The 13,034-nt window shown below is 32.3% G+C and overlaps 1 protein-coding gene across 4 annotated transcripts in view; it reads right to left on the bottom strand.

Annotated features, from left to right (window-relative positions):
- LOC100186019 (E3 ubiquitin-protein ligase HECTD1) overlaps nucleotides 1-11,688 on the bottom strand; it is a 35,378-nt gene extending 23,690 nt beyond the window's left edge. For all 4 annotated transcript variants that reach the window (XM_018814051.1, XM_026836790.1, XM_018814053.1 and 1 more), the window contains exons 1-13: nucleotides 11,436-11,688; nucleotides 10,576-10,810; nucleotides 10,383-10,487; nucleotides 9,744-9,866; nucleotides 9,494-9,615; nucleotides 8,727-8,880; nucleotides 8,415-8,473; nucleotides 7,515-7,741; nucleotides 5,679-5,755; nucleotides 4,927-5,149; nucleotides 2,013-2,160; nucleotides 685-871; nucleotides 146-347 (exon numbers count right to left, since the gene is read on the bottom strand). In XM_018814051.1, the coding sequence (XP_018669596.1) occupies nucleotides 146-347; nucleotides 685-871; nucleotides 2,013-2,160; nucleotides 4,927-5,149; nucleotides 5,679-5,755; nucleotides 7,515-7,741; nucleotides 8,415-8,473; nucleotides 8,727-8,880; nucleotides 9,494-9,615; nucleotides 9,744-9,866; nucleotides 10,383-10,487; nucleotides 10,576-10,810; nucleotides 11,436-11,575 (2,002 nt within the window). In that variant the 5' untranslated portion in view covers nucleotides 11,576-11,688. The remainder of the gene's footprint in view (nucleotides 1-145; nucleotides 348-684; nucleotides 872-2,012; nucleotides 2,161-4,926; nucleotides 5,150-5,678; nucleotides 5,756-7,514; nucleotides 7,742-8,414; nucleotides 8,474-8,726; nucleotides 8,881-9,493; nucleotides 9,616-9,743; nucleotides 9,867-10,382; nucleotides 10,488-10,575; nucleotides 10,811-11,435) is intronic.
- Nucleotides 11,689-13,034: the final 1,346 nt, after the last annotated feature.

The following is a 13,034-nucleotide window of genomic DNA, read 5'->3' as shown; positions in this document are numbered from 1 at the left end:
ACCAAAAAATATAATAGAAAATGTTTTCAAAAATTGGTTTCTAAAAAATTAGGCATATGTAAATATATATATACATATATAAAATAAAAATATACATATATAATATATTTAAATACATTTTTTTTATAAAAAATGTACGACCTACCACATTTTTCTTTTCCTTTGATCTCTCCCTCTGCTTGTCCTCCAACTGCTCCATCATCTTCCTTATCTTCGTGAGGAGCAAACATGTCTCGGATTTTGTTGGCAATCCATTCATGGTTGAGTGAGCACGCAAACAAGTCGTAACATTTGTCCATTAGGTTCTGAATAATCTCAAGCGCAGCCAGATGGCCTTCATCATTATCCTGTGTTTATTGAAATAAAAGTTGTAAATAGTTTAAATTTAAACAAAATATTGTAATCTACCGAGGCTGCCTAACTGGTTGACTTGTTCATAAAACATTTTTTTATATTTAACTACTTTTGTTTAATTGACTGATTTTTTGTTAATTTTTTGATTTTTTTTAGTTTTATGGTTTAAGTGGCAGACATATCTGGAAAACAGATATATGTTTAATGTTAGGCTAATAATTATGTATTACACCCATAAATAATTAAATGATTTTATTTTGCCGCACAATCTTACATGAGTCCTTCAATAAAAGGTTGTTAAAATTGTTTTACAAACTGTAGAACATTTACCTCTTGATCCAAAGCAGTCGAAACTACATTGGCGAACTTTTCCGGAATATTCTGTGCAGATAGTACAGCATCACGCAGCTGCTGCTCTACCACATATTTAACCGTCTTATGCAACAGACTGAGAGCACTTTGAGCTACAGAAGGATAGACAGTGACTTGGTAGGTGTCCAGAAACAAGGGAAGAAGTCTGAAAATAAACCAAATGTTTAGTACAACATGCTAAAAATGCTTAACCAACAAAAATGAAGTTCAATGCATTGTAATAAGAAAGACTGACGATGTCATTTTAAGGAAAAATATATTTCTTACAAAATTCTTTGGACTTCATTTTTGATCGATATGCTTAAAATACAAATTAAACCTCCGCTTTGCTTTTAGTTTGATATGAAATAAACAATCATGTTTAGTATAACAGACTTGACCAGCTTAAAGGGGCATACCAACGAAAAATCAAAATTTGTGTATTGATAGATATGCTCAAATGTGATCTAAAGCTACCATCAAAGTTTTAAAATACAAAACAGCTTTTGAAAAAAATGAGTTTAAAAACCGCAAATTCGACTGCTGGAGTAAAAAAAAAAATTGGCCGTTGCGCAATGCATGAGATTTCCCATAAAAAAAAATTTCACTCAACTTTGATCGTTTCTAGTTTCTAAAATACTAAAGAAAATTCAAATTTTATTTCTGATTTGGTATAATAAATGCTTCTTCTTCAAAACTATATAAAAAAATTGTAAAACATAGACTTTATTATGTTTTAATTTTCGATTGAACATAGCTACATAATGTGCTGACTCAGCACTTTTTTTCTTATTAGTTAATTTTTAGCACTTTTTTATATTAATATGTTCATTATGTCTCACTAGTACCTACTGTACCTTTTTTTTTATAAAAAAGTCAGTTTTTCGTGTTTAACATTCGGTTTGAAAATATGCTGAGTCAGCATAATCTGGTATGTACCTACGTTCAATCGAAAAATTAAAACATAATAAAGTCTATGTTTTACAATTTTTTTATATATTCTTGAAGAAGAAGCAGCTTGGCTTATGTTTATTTCTAGTTGAACAAGCAATAAATATGCAAATCAGCACAACATAATGAGATATTATGTGTGTAACAGTGTTGGGGCTTCTAATTAATACAAGTAATAACTAGTGTTCCTTAAACATGGGGTGTGATAAATATACGGTCATTTACTTTTTAGCTAAATTAGTGTAAATAAAACACTTTTTTATCAATAACCCTACAATTCAACAAGTAAAGCGATAGTTCATAAAAAAGAAGAACATAAGGTTAAAAGATGTATTTTTAATATTTAACATTCTTACTTGTTAATAAACACAGAAGCAACTGGGGAATCCCCCTTTATGAGATTCTGCTTCTCCTCTTCTTTAGATTTCTTCTCTGCATCTTTCGTTTGTTCCTGGAGCATCAATTGCTTCTTCTTCACAGCTTCATCTGATGTAATCCAAGATTCTTAAAAACAAAAAAAGAAGATGAAATATTGTCACAAATAGTTTGTTTTATATGTTGTTTCTGGCCACAAATCTTTACTTTACACCCGGTGTGATGTAACATCCACTGGCGTAAAGTTACGGGGTTGCAGGGTAGCCTGGCAACCCTTTTATTTTTTTCTGGACTAATAATGCGTAAGGAATGAAGTTCGACTATATGAAAGAGTCGTTATTTCTGCGCACAAACTTCGTTTCATTCTTTAACATATGTCAACACCGATGCGTCATTCCTACATGAGTACGTTCAACTGGTATTCAAACTCGTGTTTGCTAAATAAACCAAACGTGAATCGCCATTATAACCTAAATTATCAACATGTGAATTGTATCATGAATCAATTGCCAGGTTCAAACGACCGATATTATGATGCAATGAGTCCGCGTGTGAATCCCTACTTTTTCGTAATAAACATGCTGCTTGGTTGAGGAAAACATGGTATATAAATATAAAGCAGCGTTAAAAACTGCCTATATTATTTCATTCTGAAAACCTTCTTATACTGACGGACGAGTCTACGTTTGTACGATAAACGCAGACTTACACGGACTCGCCGAACCCAAGAAATTTTAATTTCATCTCATTCCTAAGTAATTCTGAAATTGCTTACGTTTGTTTGAGCACATATGTAAAGGGTTGCAAACTAATTTTCTTTCGTGCCCACCGGCGCGAAGACGTTTTTTTTCTGTTTTTTGCAACCCTAACAATAAGTAAAACTTTACGCCTATGGTAACATGGTGTATTATTTCGTAATACATTGTGTCCCCATGGCAAAACATGCAGTAGTTGGTGAAATTGACAGTTCTAAGTGTTTTAATAGACACATGCTTGTTAAAGCACCCCAGAAATATTTGTGTTTGCCAACGAACACAGAGAACCATGGGGTAAAAATGTAGTATTTAGAAGCGTTTGGCGCATCTGTACTTGCATATAGTAAATTGTTCATAAATTTCCCAAAAACAGATAACATTTCTAGGGACTTACTACTTATTCAGCAATCAATATACAAAACATTGCAGTGATTACTGCTGTATTAAGAACTTTTTATTTTAGATGGTATTGGGATTGCAGCAACTTGATACGAATACACAAACAATTTACTGGAGAGTGGAGAGTAAAATCATATGAATAAAAATAAACTTAACTGCACATTTTACTGCATTGCAAGGGCAGCACGGCTACTCAACTGGCTGACCACGGTTTGAAAACTTTTGGATGTCAAACTGAGACATTATATTTGTAAGTATTTATGCTACTGTGCTATGGGTAGATTAGTGACCTTGTTTTTCATGGCTGCCAAGCGATGCTATTAATTTGTTATCCTACAACTTAAATCTGTGATAAACTCCTTAAATCTGCCCTGATCTCAATGAGATGTACAAGTCATCAAGTGTTACGAACTACGTAATCAACGAAAATTTAAATCAAATCACTCTTTGAATACGAGATTAAAAAAGTCATTTAAGGCGAAATATCTAATTTTTACTTTATTAAATACAGCCCTTTGACCATAGGCGCCTAAATCGGTCAGACAGGTTAGGCAAATGCCTAACCTGGAATTTGACACATTGCCTATTAATTGCTTCATAATAAGATATTCAAACGCAAACGATTTACATATTTCATAAAGTTAAACCATTATGCGTCCACAATTGAAGCTCTAGTGTTTACAGATTAGCTTCTGGCCAAATTTACGTAACTTTTAATGCCAGTTAAACATACACTCACCAACGTAACTGTTACATCACAAGCTGTATTGTGATGTCATTCATTATCGCAAGGTAAGAAATACCAACTTGTGGCGATACACTACGTCACAAACGGCATTGTGATGCAATCTATTATCGTAACCTACGTATTGCCTAATCCCAACCTAGGATGTTACATTACCTCACAATCGCCATTGTGATAGAAACAAAGATCGTAGGATATTGCGTGTGCCTGCACCTGCAAGTTTGCGATCTTTCAATACTTTACAACCGCTACTACTGTGTGTATACGTTCAACGTGCTGCGTAACGAGTAATACGAAAGTTAAACCCTAACCAGTGCGTAATGTGCGAGTGTGCTAATTACCTTATTAGCTTACGTATGATGTAATAAGTAGTTGACATTTGTAACTATGAGTTTGCCTAACCTAGACAATCAAAACTTAGGCGCCTATGCCTTTGACCTCGGATTTTTTCGGTTATGCATTTTGTAGTACTTGATAGTTTGATACAAATTAAACAAATAGTTTTTGCTTTTAGTTTGATATAAAGTTATATTTAGCAATATAATCAAGAAAACAAGGAACTAAATCAGTTCCTTTTCCTGTTACTGTCATCATCACGTGTGTGATTGTGACACAACACAACTGTGTATGACGTATTCTCAATCACAGTTATTGTTTTTTCCGGGGTAAAGATTGACACATTAGATTTGAAATCATTGATGTAAAACTGGGCACTTTATGTTATTTTTGTTTCAATACCATCTGTTGCACAAGACATATCAGTCAATAAGCGCATGAGTATGACATTTAAAGCGTTTTTCATTTTCATGAGTGTAGACTATTTCAAGAAACTTTTAGTTTCTCCTAAAAACAATTGTACTTTTCTAAATTACGTGCAAAATGGTTGAGTAGCTCTGTTATGTATACATATACTGTTGCTGCCAGGCATATTATACAAGAATTTTGTAAAAACTTTGCCTGAGCTATTTTTTATCATATGTATATTTTACAGAATACCTGGATCTTCTAGTAGTTTCACAACTTCTTTATGCCCATCATCATTTCGTTCTTTTGCTTTCTCTAAAGCTGTCTTTCCTTCCTCGTCATGCAGGGTAGGGTTGGCAGAATTAAGAAGTAAAGTTTTCACAACTGCCGGTCTACCGAAGCATGCAGCGTAATGCAAAGAAGACGATCGTTGGCCTTTGTTTACATCAGCTCCCCGGTCACAAAGAAAATCAACCTAAAAAATATTTTCTGATATATGTTTCCATTTAGTATTTACTATGACATATTTAGTTTCAAAGTGATTTCAGAAAACTCGTGCTAATCCTGCCATAACGCTTCGTTAAGCAAAATATAAAATAAAATGGTAAAGTTTTTTAACACCCTATTAATTCGTTTGTTACAAACAATATTTCTAAAGAATTTGATATTCTGAACTGTAAACAAATTTATAAATAGCGTTTGAATAAAATTGTTAAATCAAAGGTTTGATTATGTCATCAAACGTTATAATAGACAAGTAGATAGGTTGCATTAAACACAGATATTTCTGTTAGTTTTAATATAAACATGACAGTTCATAACTTCATATATATCACACAATTGTCTTAATTTTCAAACAGTTCTAATAAAAAAAATTCCTTAAATACAAATTTTTTACTTGAATATTTTTTAGGTTTTAAAACGATTAAAAAAAAGAATACAATTGTATATGTTGGTTATGACTCCTGTTTATATTGAAACTTACTAGATTAACAACAACTCACCATTTCTTGTGTGCCAAATGCTGCTGCCCAGTTAAGCAATGTTTGTCCAACATCATCCATGAAATTAACGTCGTAAACTGAAATTTAAGTGAAGTAAATTTAATGTTTTTAACTTTATAATCTTACACCACTGTTACAATCTAGTATTAATATAGTGTTGTGGAGTAAGATGGATAGTGGATACCATTAGCACCTAAATACGATGAAGTTTTGAAAAATAACAACACTCTTTTAGAGTGATGATGCAACTATATAAGTATTCTTTGTTAACTACCGAATGGGACAAAAAAAAGAATAAAAACATGTCATATCTTACCCCACCCTACTATACCACACAACAACATACCATTGTCTAGGGAAAACAGAAATCTAATAATAGGGTGTATTTCTAATTTATTCCACACATATACGTATACATTGATGAGATGCAATACAGACAGATTAAGAAAAAAAACTTGGCATATTGTCTAATCTTTCATAAATGGATGAAATATAGCTCACACTGTTGCTGGTGTTACTCACGGTGCAATTGATGTTTTTTAAACAACAACAGTATTATTCATATTAAGGATGCATACACTATATATACTTGTCATGTCAGGATTTTTGAATTATTTTCATGTATTGGTTATTGTTTATTATATTATGGCATAATGAGGAATTTCCCATTTTATTCAGAGAACTAGTCACAGAGTACTCACAACAGCTCATAATAAAAATTTGCTGAGGTTTAAAACAATAACCAGCTAACAACAACATAAGTCATTGCACACATTGGTGGATAAATGGACGGAAATTGAGCTTATCTCTAGTCTAACAATATCCACTGATAAATAATAGGGAACATTATTAATAAATTTTAGTATTATGATTGAAAAATATTTAGTAAAGAGTTATGCAGCTACAAGTTTGTATAGCAAATAGCTTTAAGCATAAAACTGATATAACTGAAGACGTTATATTTTTGGTTACTAAATCATTTTAATAGAAATATGCTAATTGCTAACAATAGACTACTGAACACCAAGCTGCCTGTATGTCAACAACTTTTTTCACAAAATTCCCTTAAGATTATAATTTAATCAACGAAAAATAAAAATAAACAGGGTTTCTAAAATGTCAACATAGAAAAACCCATATCCATACAAGTTTTTCTGAAAAATGCAAATTCTACTATTCCAATATGGGGCTGTAAATTTAAAGTTGACAATCTATTCCAAACCTATCCATTCTTAACCTATATCTTCTAAACCAGGGCTTCCAAAATGGAGGTTGCATATAAAATGTCAGGGGTCCCTGAGAATATACCAATTTGACACAAAATACTGCACATATTATATCATGGTCTGGATGTACAACCTTTATACAGGAGGGTTAGGGGTTAGGGGATTAAAGGGTGAAACCGCTGACCAGACGTTTATAACATTGCATGGACAAATAATTTTTGTCTTTGATTATATAATATTAAAAAAGGGGCTCTCCTTGCAGAAATAGGAAGTACGGACTACGGACGCATGAATTAAAAGAAACTGCCATAACAAATTGATTGTCATGTTCAAGAAATTCAGTAAAAAATATGCAGCTGGCTTCATGAGCCGCATAACTTTTCTTAGCGGGTTGCATACTCGTATCATACTATTAACCATAAAGGGTGGCAGAAAGTTTAGGATATTTAAAGGACATGCAAGCAAAAGAGTTTGGGAAGCTGTTCTAAACAATAGACCAAGTAATTAGGACACTAACCCTTCACTGTTAACTCTCACATTTTAATGACCATGAGTTGTCACTATAGTCAGAATACCGAACGTAATTATAACTAATTAGGTTTGAACATACCCCCACTTTCCACGGCATCTATCAAAGCTTCAGTGTCCTTGCTTCGTATGCAATCAATAAGTTGTCTATGGGAACGCTCGCCATCCATGGTTTCCATTCTCCTGTTACTTAGGTTCAAGCAGCGTGGTGCACCAAATAATCCAAGGTAATGCTTAGGTATTGCTTGCCTTCCTTCAAACAGTAGGATGAGCAAAAGATCACAAATCCGCATCGTATCCAAGCAACACCTATAGGTGGAAAAGGAGAAAATAACAATAAAAATTGAAATCAAAATTACACTAAATAAATATGATATTTGTAGAATTGGCAGGTCACTGTTTTAATGTTTTTAATACTGTATGATTTATTATATATGAGTTTAATGTTTTTAATATTGTATCATTTGTATGATTAATATATATATATGAGACCACACAGTTCTATTGTTTTTATTGTTCGCAGATGCAGGTTTTTCTTCTCCTTGGTTTCTCCATTTCATTACTATTCTGTATTTCTATATGCTTTTTTTAGGCGAAATATGTTTCTCTACTACAACTATTGGTTGGAGTTGATTTTTGTTTGTTATGTTTTCGTAGCACCAGATCCTTACTGTAATTTACTATACAAGAATTGTTCAACTACATGAACATCAGGGTTAGATTGGTGGAAACTTTTACTAGAATCACCAGATATATTTTAAATTGTTAACAATATTAATTTTTGCATCATGAACAAAATTATATGACATTTTAGGTAAAGTGAAAAGCAGTAAAGAACAACAATAAAAATCTGTTAAGTAACGGTAAAGATAAGCATTCTCCATATGGACAGTAATAGTATTGACCCCACACAACACCTGTTTTTTAAGCTTGTACAAAGTGCAATATACAGGTACTTTATAATACATTCACTTAAAATTACCTTTCATTCCCTTTCAATGCATCTTCAATAGCTTGTGATAAATCTGATCTTAAAACTTTCTGTTAAAAAAAACATAATATATAAATATGGCCTAAATATGAAGGTTCTTATTGGTTATGATATTGTATGAATGATGGTGTTGGTGTATATGATCAAGTCTAAAAACTTTGAGCAACAATATTATAAATAGGGAATTACAAACTGATGCACGGAATAAAATAAAACAATGTAAGGATACATAACACAATAGCCTGACATAACAGGTGTGAATAAGTTAAATAAATCAGACATAAATAATAATAAAATATTTACATGAGTAATTTCTGAAGATCCTCTACAAAGTGTACATAGCAAGTTGACAACTGTGGTAATTCCAAAGTTAGCTTTTGAGTCAGGAGTGGCGTTAGGGGTCCCACCGGTTTGTTTGGTTTTACTAAATGGGGTGCCTGGCACGCGGTTTCCACAGCTATAGACAAACAACATATATAAATTATACCACATGAGCTGCTAAAAAATTATATATGTTTATATTTATGCAATATATTGTTGAACGGTTGGAGAAGCTGCATATTAATATCTGAAATGGCCAATCCCACAAGGTATGGGCTATGGCCTGTAGTAATCCTGCAGCCAAAAGGATTTTGAATTAATACAGTACATCATAAGCTCTTTTGACGAAAAAATGCCCTTTTTAATAGCCTAAATAGATAAAAGAGGAGATAATAGTAATAAACAATGGCAATGTATGGGCAATACAAAATTCTTTATTTCAACCATGTCATAAATATTTGAATATTGTTTAATGCAAATATATTATTTACATACATAACCTTCATTAAAGTATAATGCATAAACACACAGGAATATTTAATACCACAGTAAAAAAGTACTGAATTTTACGTATAACTAAACTAAAACTAACCAAATATATATATATTACAAAATAAAATAAAGTGATTATGAAAAATCAACATAGTATATATGATTTAAACTCCTTTGGCCAGGCATGGCACAGATGCCCTCGATTACCCCAACACCTAGAATAGCAACAAGGGCTTTAATGTAAACATTCAACCTACTTGCCAAGCCTTTTAATTAATTCATCAGTTAATCCAAATGCATCCAAGGGTTCGGGATTTACACCTTTCCTTGCAAACCGATCAGCAAGTGATGAAAAACACTTAAGTGCACTGTCAGCCACCTATAAGATAAAGCATAAGGTTGTATAAAAGTGGAAAAAACACTTCTAAAATACAGTATACAGCGATATCATTTTGCCAAAAAAATTACTTTGATATATATATTCAAAGAAAGAAAGTTCATATTTACATGTGCATCATCATAATGAAGTAATGAAGATAAAGATTGAATGCATTCTGGTAAAGAATCACTCGTTGCTTCAACCTTACCGCATAACCTTGATACCACAAACATGCTTGAATGTAAAGTATCCTGAAAGAAAATGAAAAAAATTTTAAAGTTTAAGATGTTTATTGGTTTAATACAAACATAAGATTTATGTGTATATATATATTATACATATATATTATATACATATATATATACACTAATATACACATGTATATATTATATAATATATATATTATATAATATATATTATAGATACGTTCCTAATTTCTAAGTATGCAAAATACTTTTTGTTATATAGCAGACAAAAATTTGGTTATAATAAATTCTAAATGTATTTATTGAACCAACAGCATCAAAATTATATTTAATTATTCTTCGTAGCAATAGCAAAAAATTAAATTCTTAAATACAATGTTATCGGTTGTTTACAGTTAAATTTGAATTTTGGCAAGTAAACTATGAAAACAAGACGGTTACACCACAGCGTAATAATTTATGTTTTCTTCCAAACTAATTGTACCAAATATTTTTTTACCCAACCTATATTATTCAGAATGTATGAATGTAGGTTGTGAAAACAATGAAAATATGTTTTACCTTATGGATGATGCTTCCACAATTACAAACAAACTTCATAACAGCTGACAAGCCACCAGCTTCAAACACAGCACCTGGCTCCCTGGTGCATATGAATTCAAGAACCTGTAACAAGCATTGTTGTTGTTTTTTTATAAACTATAATATGAAAACCAGCTGCAAAACACACTTAAGCAAATGCTGGATAACTTACTTTAACACATTGCTCCGACAAATCTTTATTTGTTCTATCATCAGACAAGCGCAGACTTAGACGGTTACAGATTGCTTTTACGGCTCCATCAACAGCAACAATACGCCGTGTACAGTCAGCAGATACATCAAGGTAATAAGTCATAGCACGAGCAGCAACCTCCACAACATTATCCGGTGCTGTCTCATCTAGGAAGATTTTACATAGAGCGGGAAGAAAGCTTCGTGGTGGACACCTTTGAATCAAAAACATACAAATTGAAGTTATATGACCAAGAAACTATACTGGGAGAGTAGTTTAATGTGAAGCATGCAATCTCAATACTTACCACAAAAGTTGCCAAAGGCTACCATGGGCTAGCTAGTAGCTTTGGCTTCAATTTCCTATGAATTTAAAAACTAACCATTTTATACTGATTGAAAAATCATTTAGCAAGGATTCGTGCAAAAGTTTTTCTTGTATTTATTAACAAGGTTTAATAGGGCACTATTGTCAAATGACTGTAACTTGCATTATCCTCGCGTGGCAGGAAAACAAAAGTTGTTATACCATGGATGTTCTGTTTCCTACACCTCGTACCCGCTTACGCCTTACTACAAATGTAACTTTGTGGGTAATTGTTTTCTGTATGGCTGACAAATTAGACAACCCATTAGTGACCACTGGGTCAGAGCAATTGCTGTTAGGTGTCTTGCCCAAGGACACATGCGCTTACAATGGTAGCAGCAACGAGCCTCGAATCCATAACCTATGGGTTATTACACAAAGCAACTACTTAAATACAATTAACAAAAAAGAAATACAAATAAAACAGACTCATGCAGAAACCAAATTAGATTTTAACACTCTCCACAACCTACATTTCAAAACATCGATCCACATTATCAGACATCAGAAGTAACATACAAAGCTGTTCCAGTGCAATGAGTTGCATGTCCCTTTCCTGGCCCACTCCCATCTGGAGCCATTCCAATAAAGTATCTGGATCTACATCCGCCATAATGAAGGTGAAGGTGAAGGTAACTTAACAGTCAATGTCGAAAAATGTTACAATACGAAATATATGATACAAACTTGTCGTTATATGTCAAGACATTCTTGAACAATAAAAATAAATCTAAAATATATAAACAAAACGTTTAATACCATCTAAGCTAAGAACAAACGCTAAACAGTGAGGTTCAAAACCCTTGACATTTCATGGACAAAAACAAGCAATTACATTATATGTGTGCTTTGACGCGAACAAATAACCACTAAAAACCTGCCAGGACTCTGCCTATGCTAAAAATACCACAGATGTCATGATGTCTATATAAGAAATTGAGAATACGCACAGAAATAAAAAAGAATAGAACGCGCATCTCCAATGTCGGCAAAGGAGAAAGCATGATACACTCTCTCTCTCTTTCGCGGGTCGTTCCCGTTTACTATTGTAGTCAATGGAATCCAGGGCGTTTTATGTAGATTTTCTTCGTTTTTTGACTTAATTTAAATTTATAGAAAAAACTAACTATTGTTTAATGTATATATATTTCTAACAAACTGTTTGTTTGAAAGTTTTTTAACTAAATTTAATAAATAATTAATTTCCTAAACAAGTGCTAAACTGTAAGCGTTAACCTACCAAATAACTAAACAAGCCTAATAAACTAGAATAGTTTTTAAAATAAACAACTAAAACCTCCGGGGGAAAAGTATTGTGCGTCCATCTTTTACAATGGAAACGAAGCGAAATGGGGACGGAGTTGGCGGTCACGTGAATAGAACAAAAATGTATCACGGTTTTAGGCAAGTGCGCGTTCTACACTTTTTTATTTCTGTGGAATTACGCAAAGCAAACAGAAAAATGACGTCAGATGCGCAGTGTTGACGGAAAAAGCATTATAAATTCCAGAGCCGTATAGGTGTTTCTATGACTCTGATAAAATCTATAGCAGGATATAAATACTTATATTTTAATTTTTATACTAATTTTTGTATTTTAAAAGTATGTCTGGTCATTTTATTTGCAAAAATACAACAAGTTCTGATAAAGTTCATTCAGTTAAAAATATCAACACTGTCACCGAAAACCGCAAATACTAACCAGTGGTTATGTTTAAATCGACCTGTTGGGAAATCTGTAACTTTTAAATGCAAATAGACAACGGATCCTCGTACAGTAAATGTATCTCTCTGATTTAAAAAAGTGGCTTATTATTTCAAAAAGAGGAAAGTGAAATCCCAAAGATAATAGCTGAGTATTATTGAGCACGTAAGTGGTCATATAGATCCTTTTTCGTCACACAGTTGTTGTTGTTACTTTTTGCGTAACTTTCTTCCGCATTTACCTTAATTCTTTATTCGAGCAAATCTTTTTTTAATCTCTTGATTAAAATCAAATCATAATAAATATTTACAAACATTAAACAAAATTTTCATATTTAAAGCCTAATTATGATTGATTAACTAAAACT

Source organism: Ciona intestinalis, chromosome 11 (assembly GCF_000224145.3).
Source record: "Ciona intestinalis chromosome 11, KH, whole genome shotgun sequence".
NCBI classification, from domain to species: domain Eukaryota; kingdom Metazoa; phylum Chordata; class Ascidiacea; order Phlebobranchia; family Cionidae; genus Ciona; species Ciona intestinalis.
Note: the sequence above shows the minus strand (reverse complement) of the source record. Positions and strands in the feature narration are given on the sequence as shown.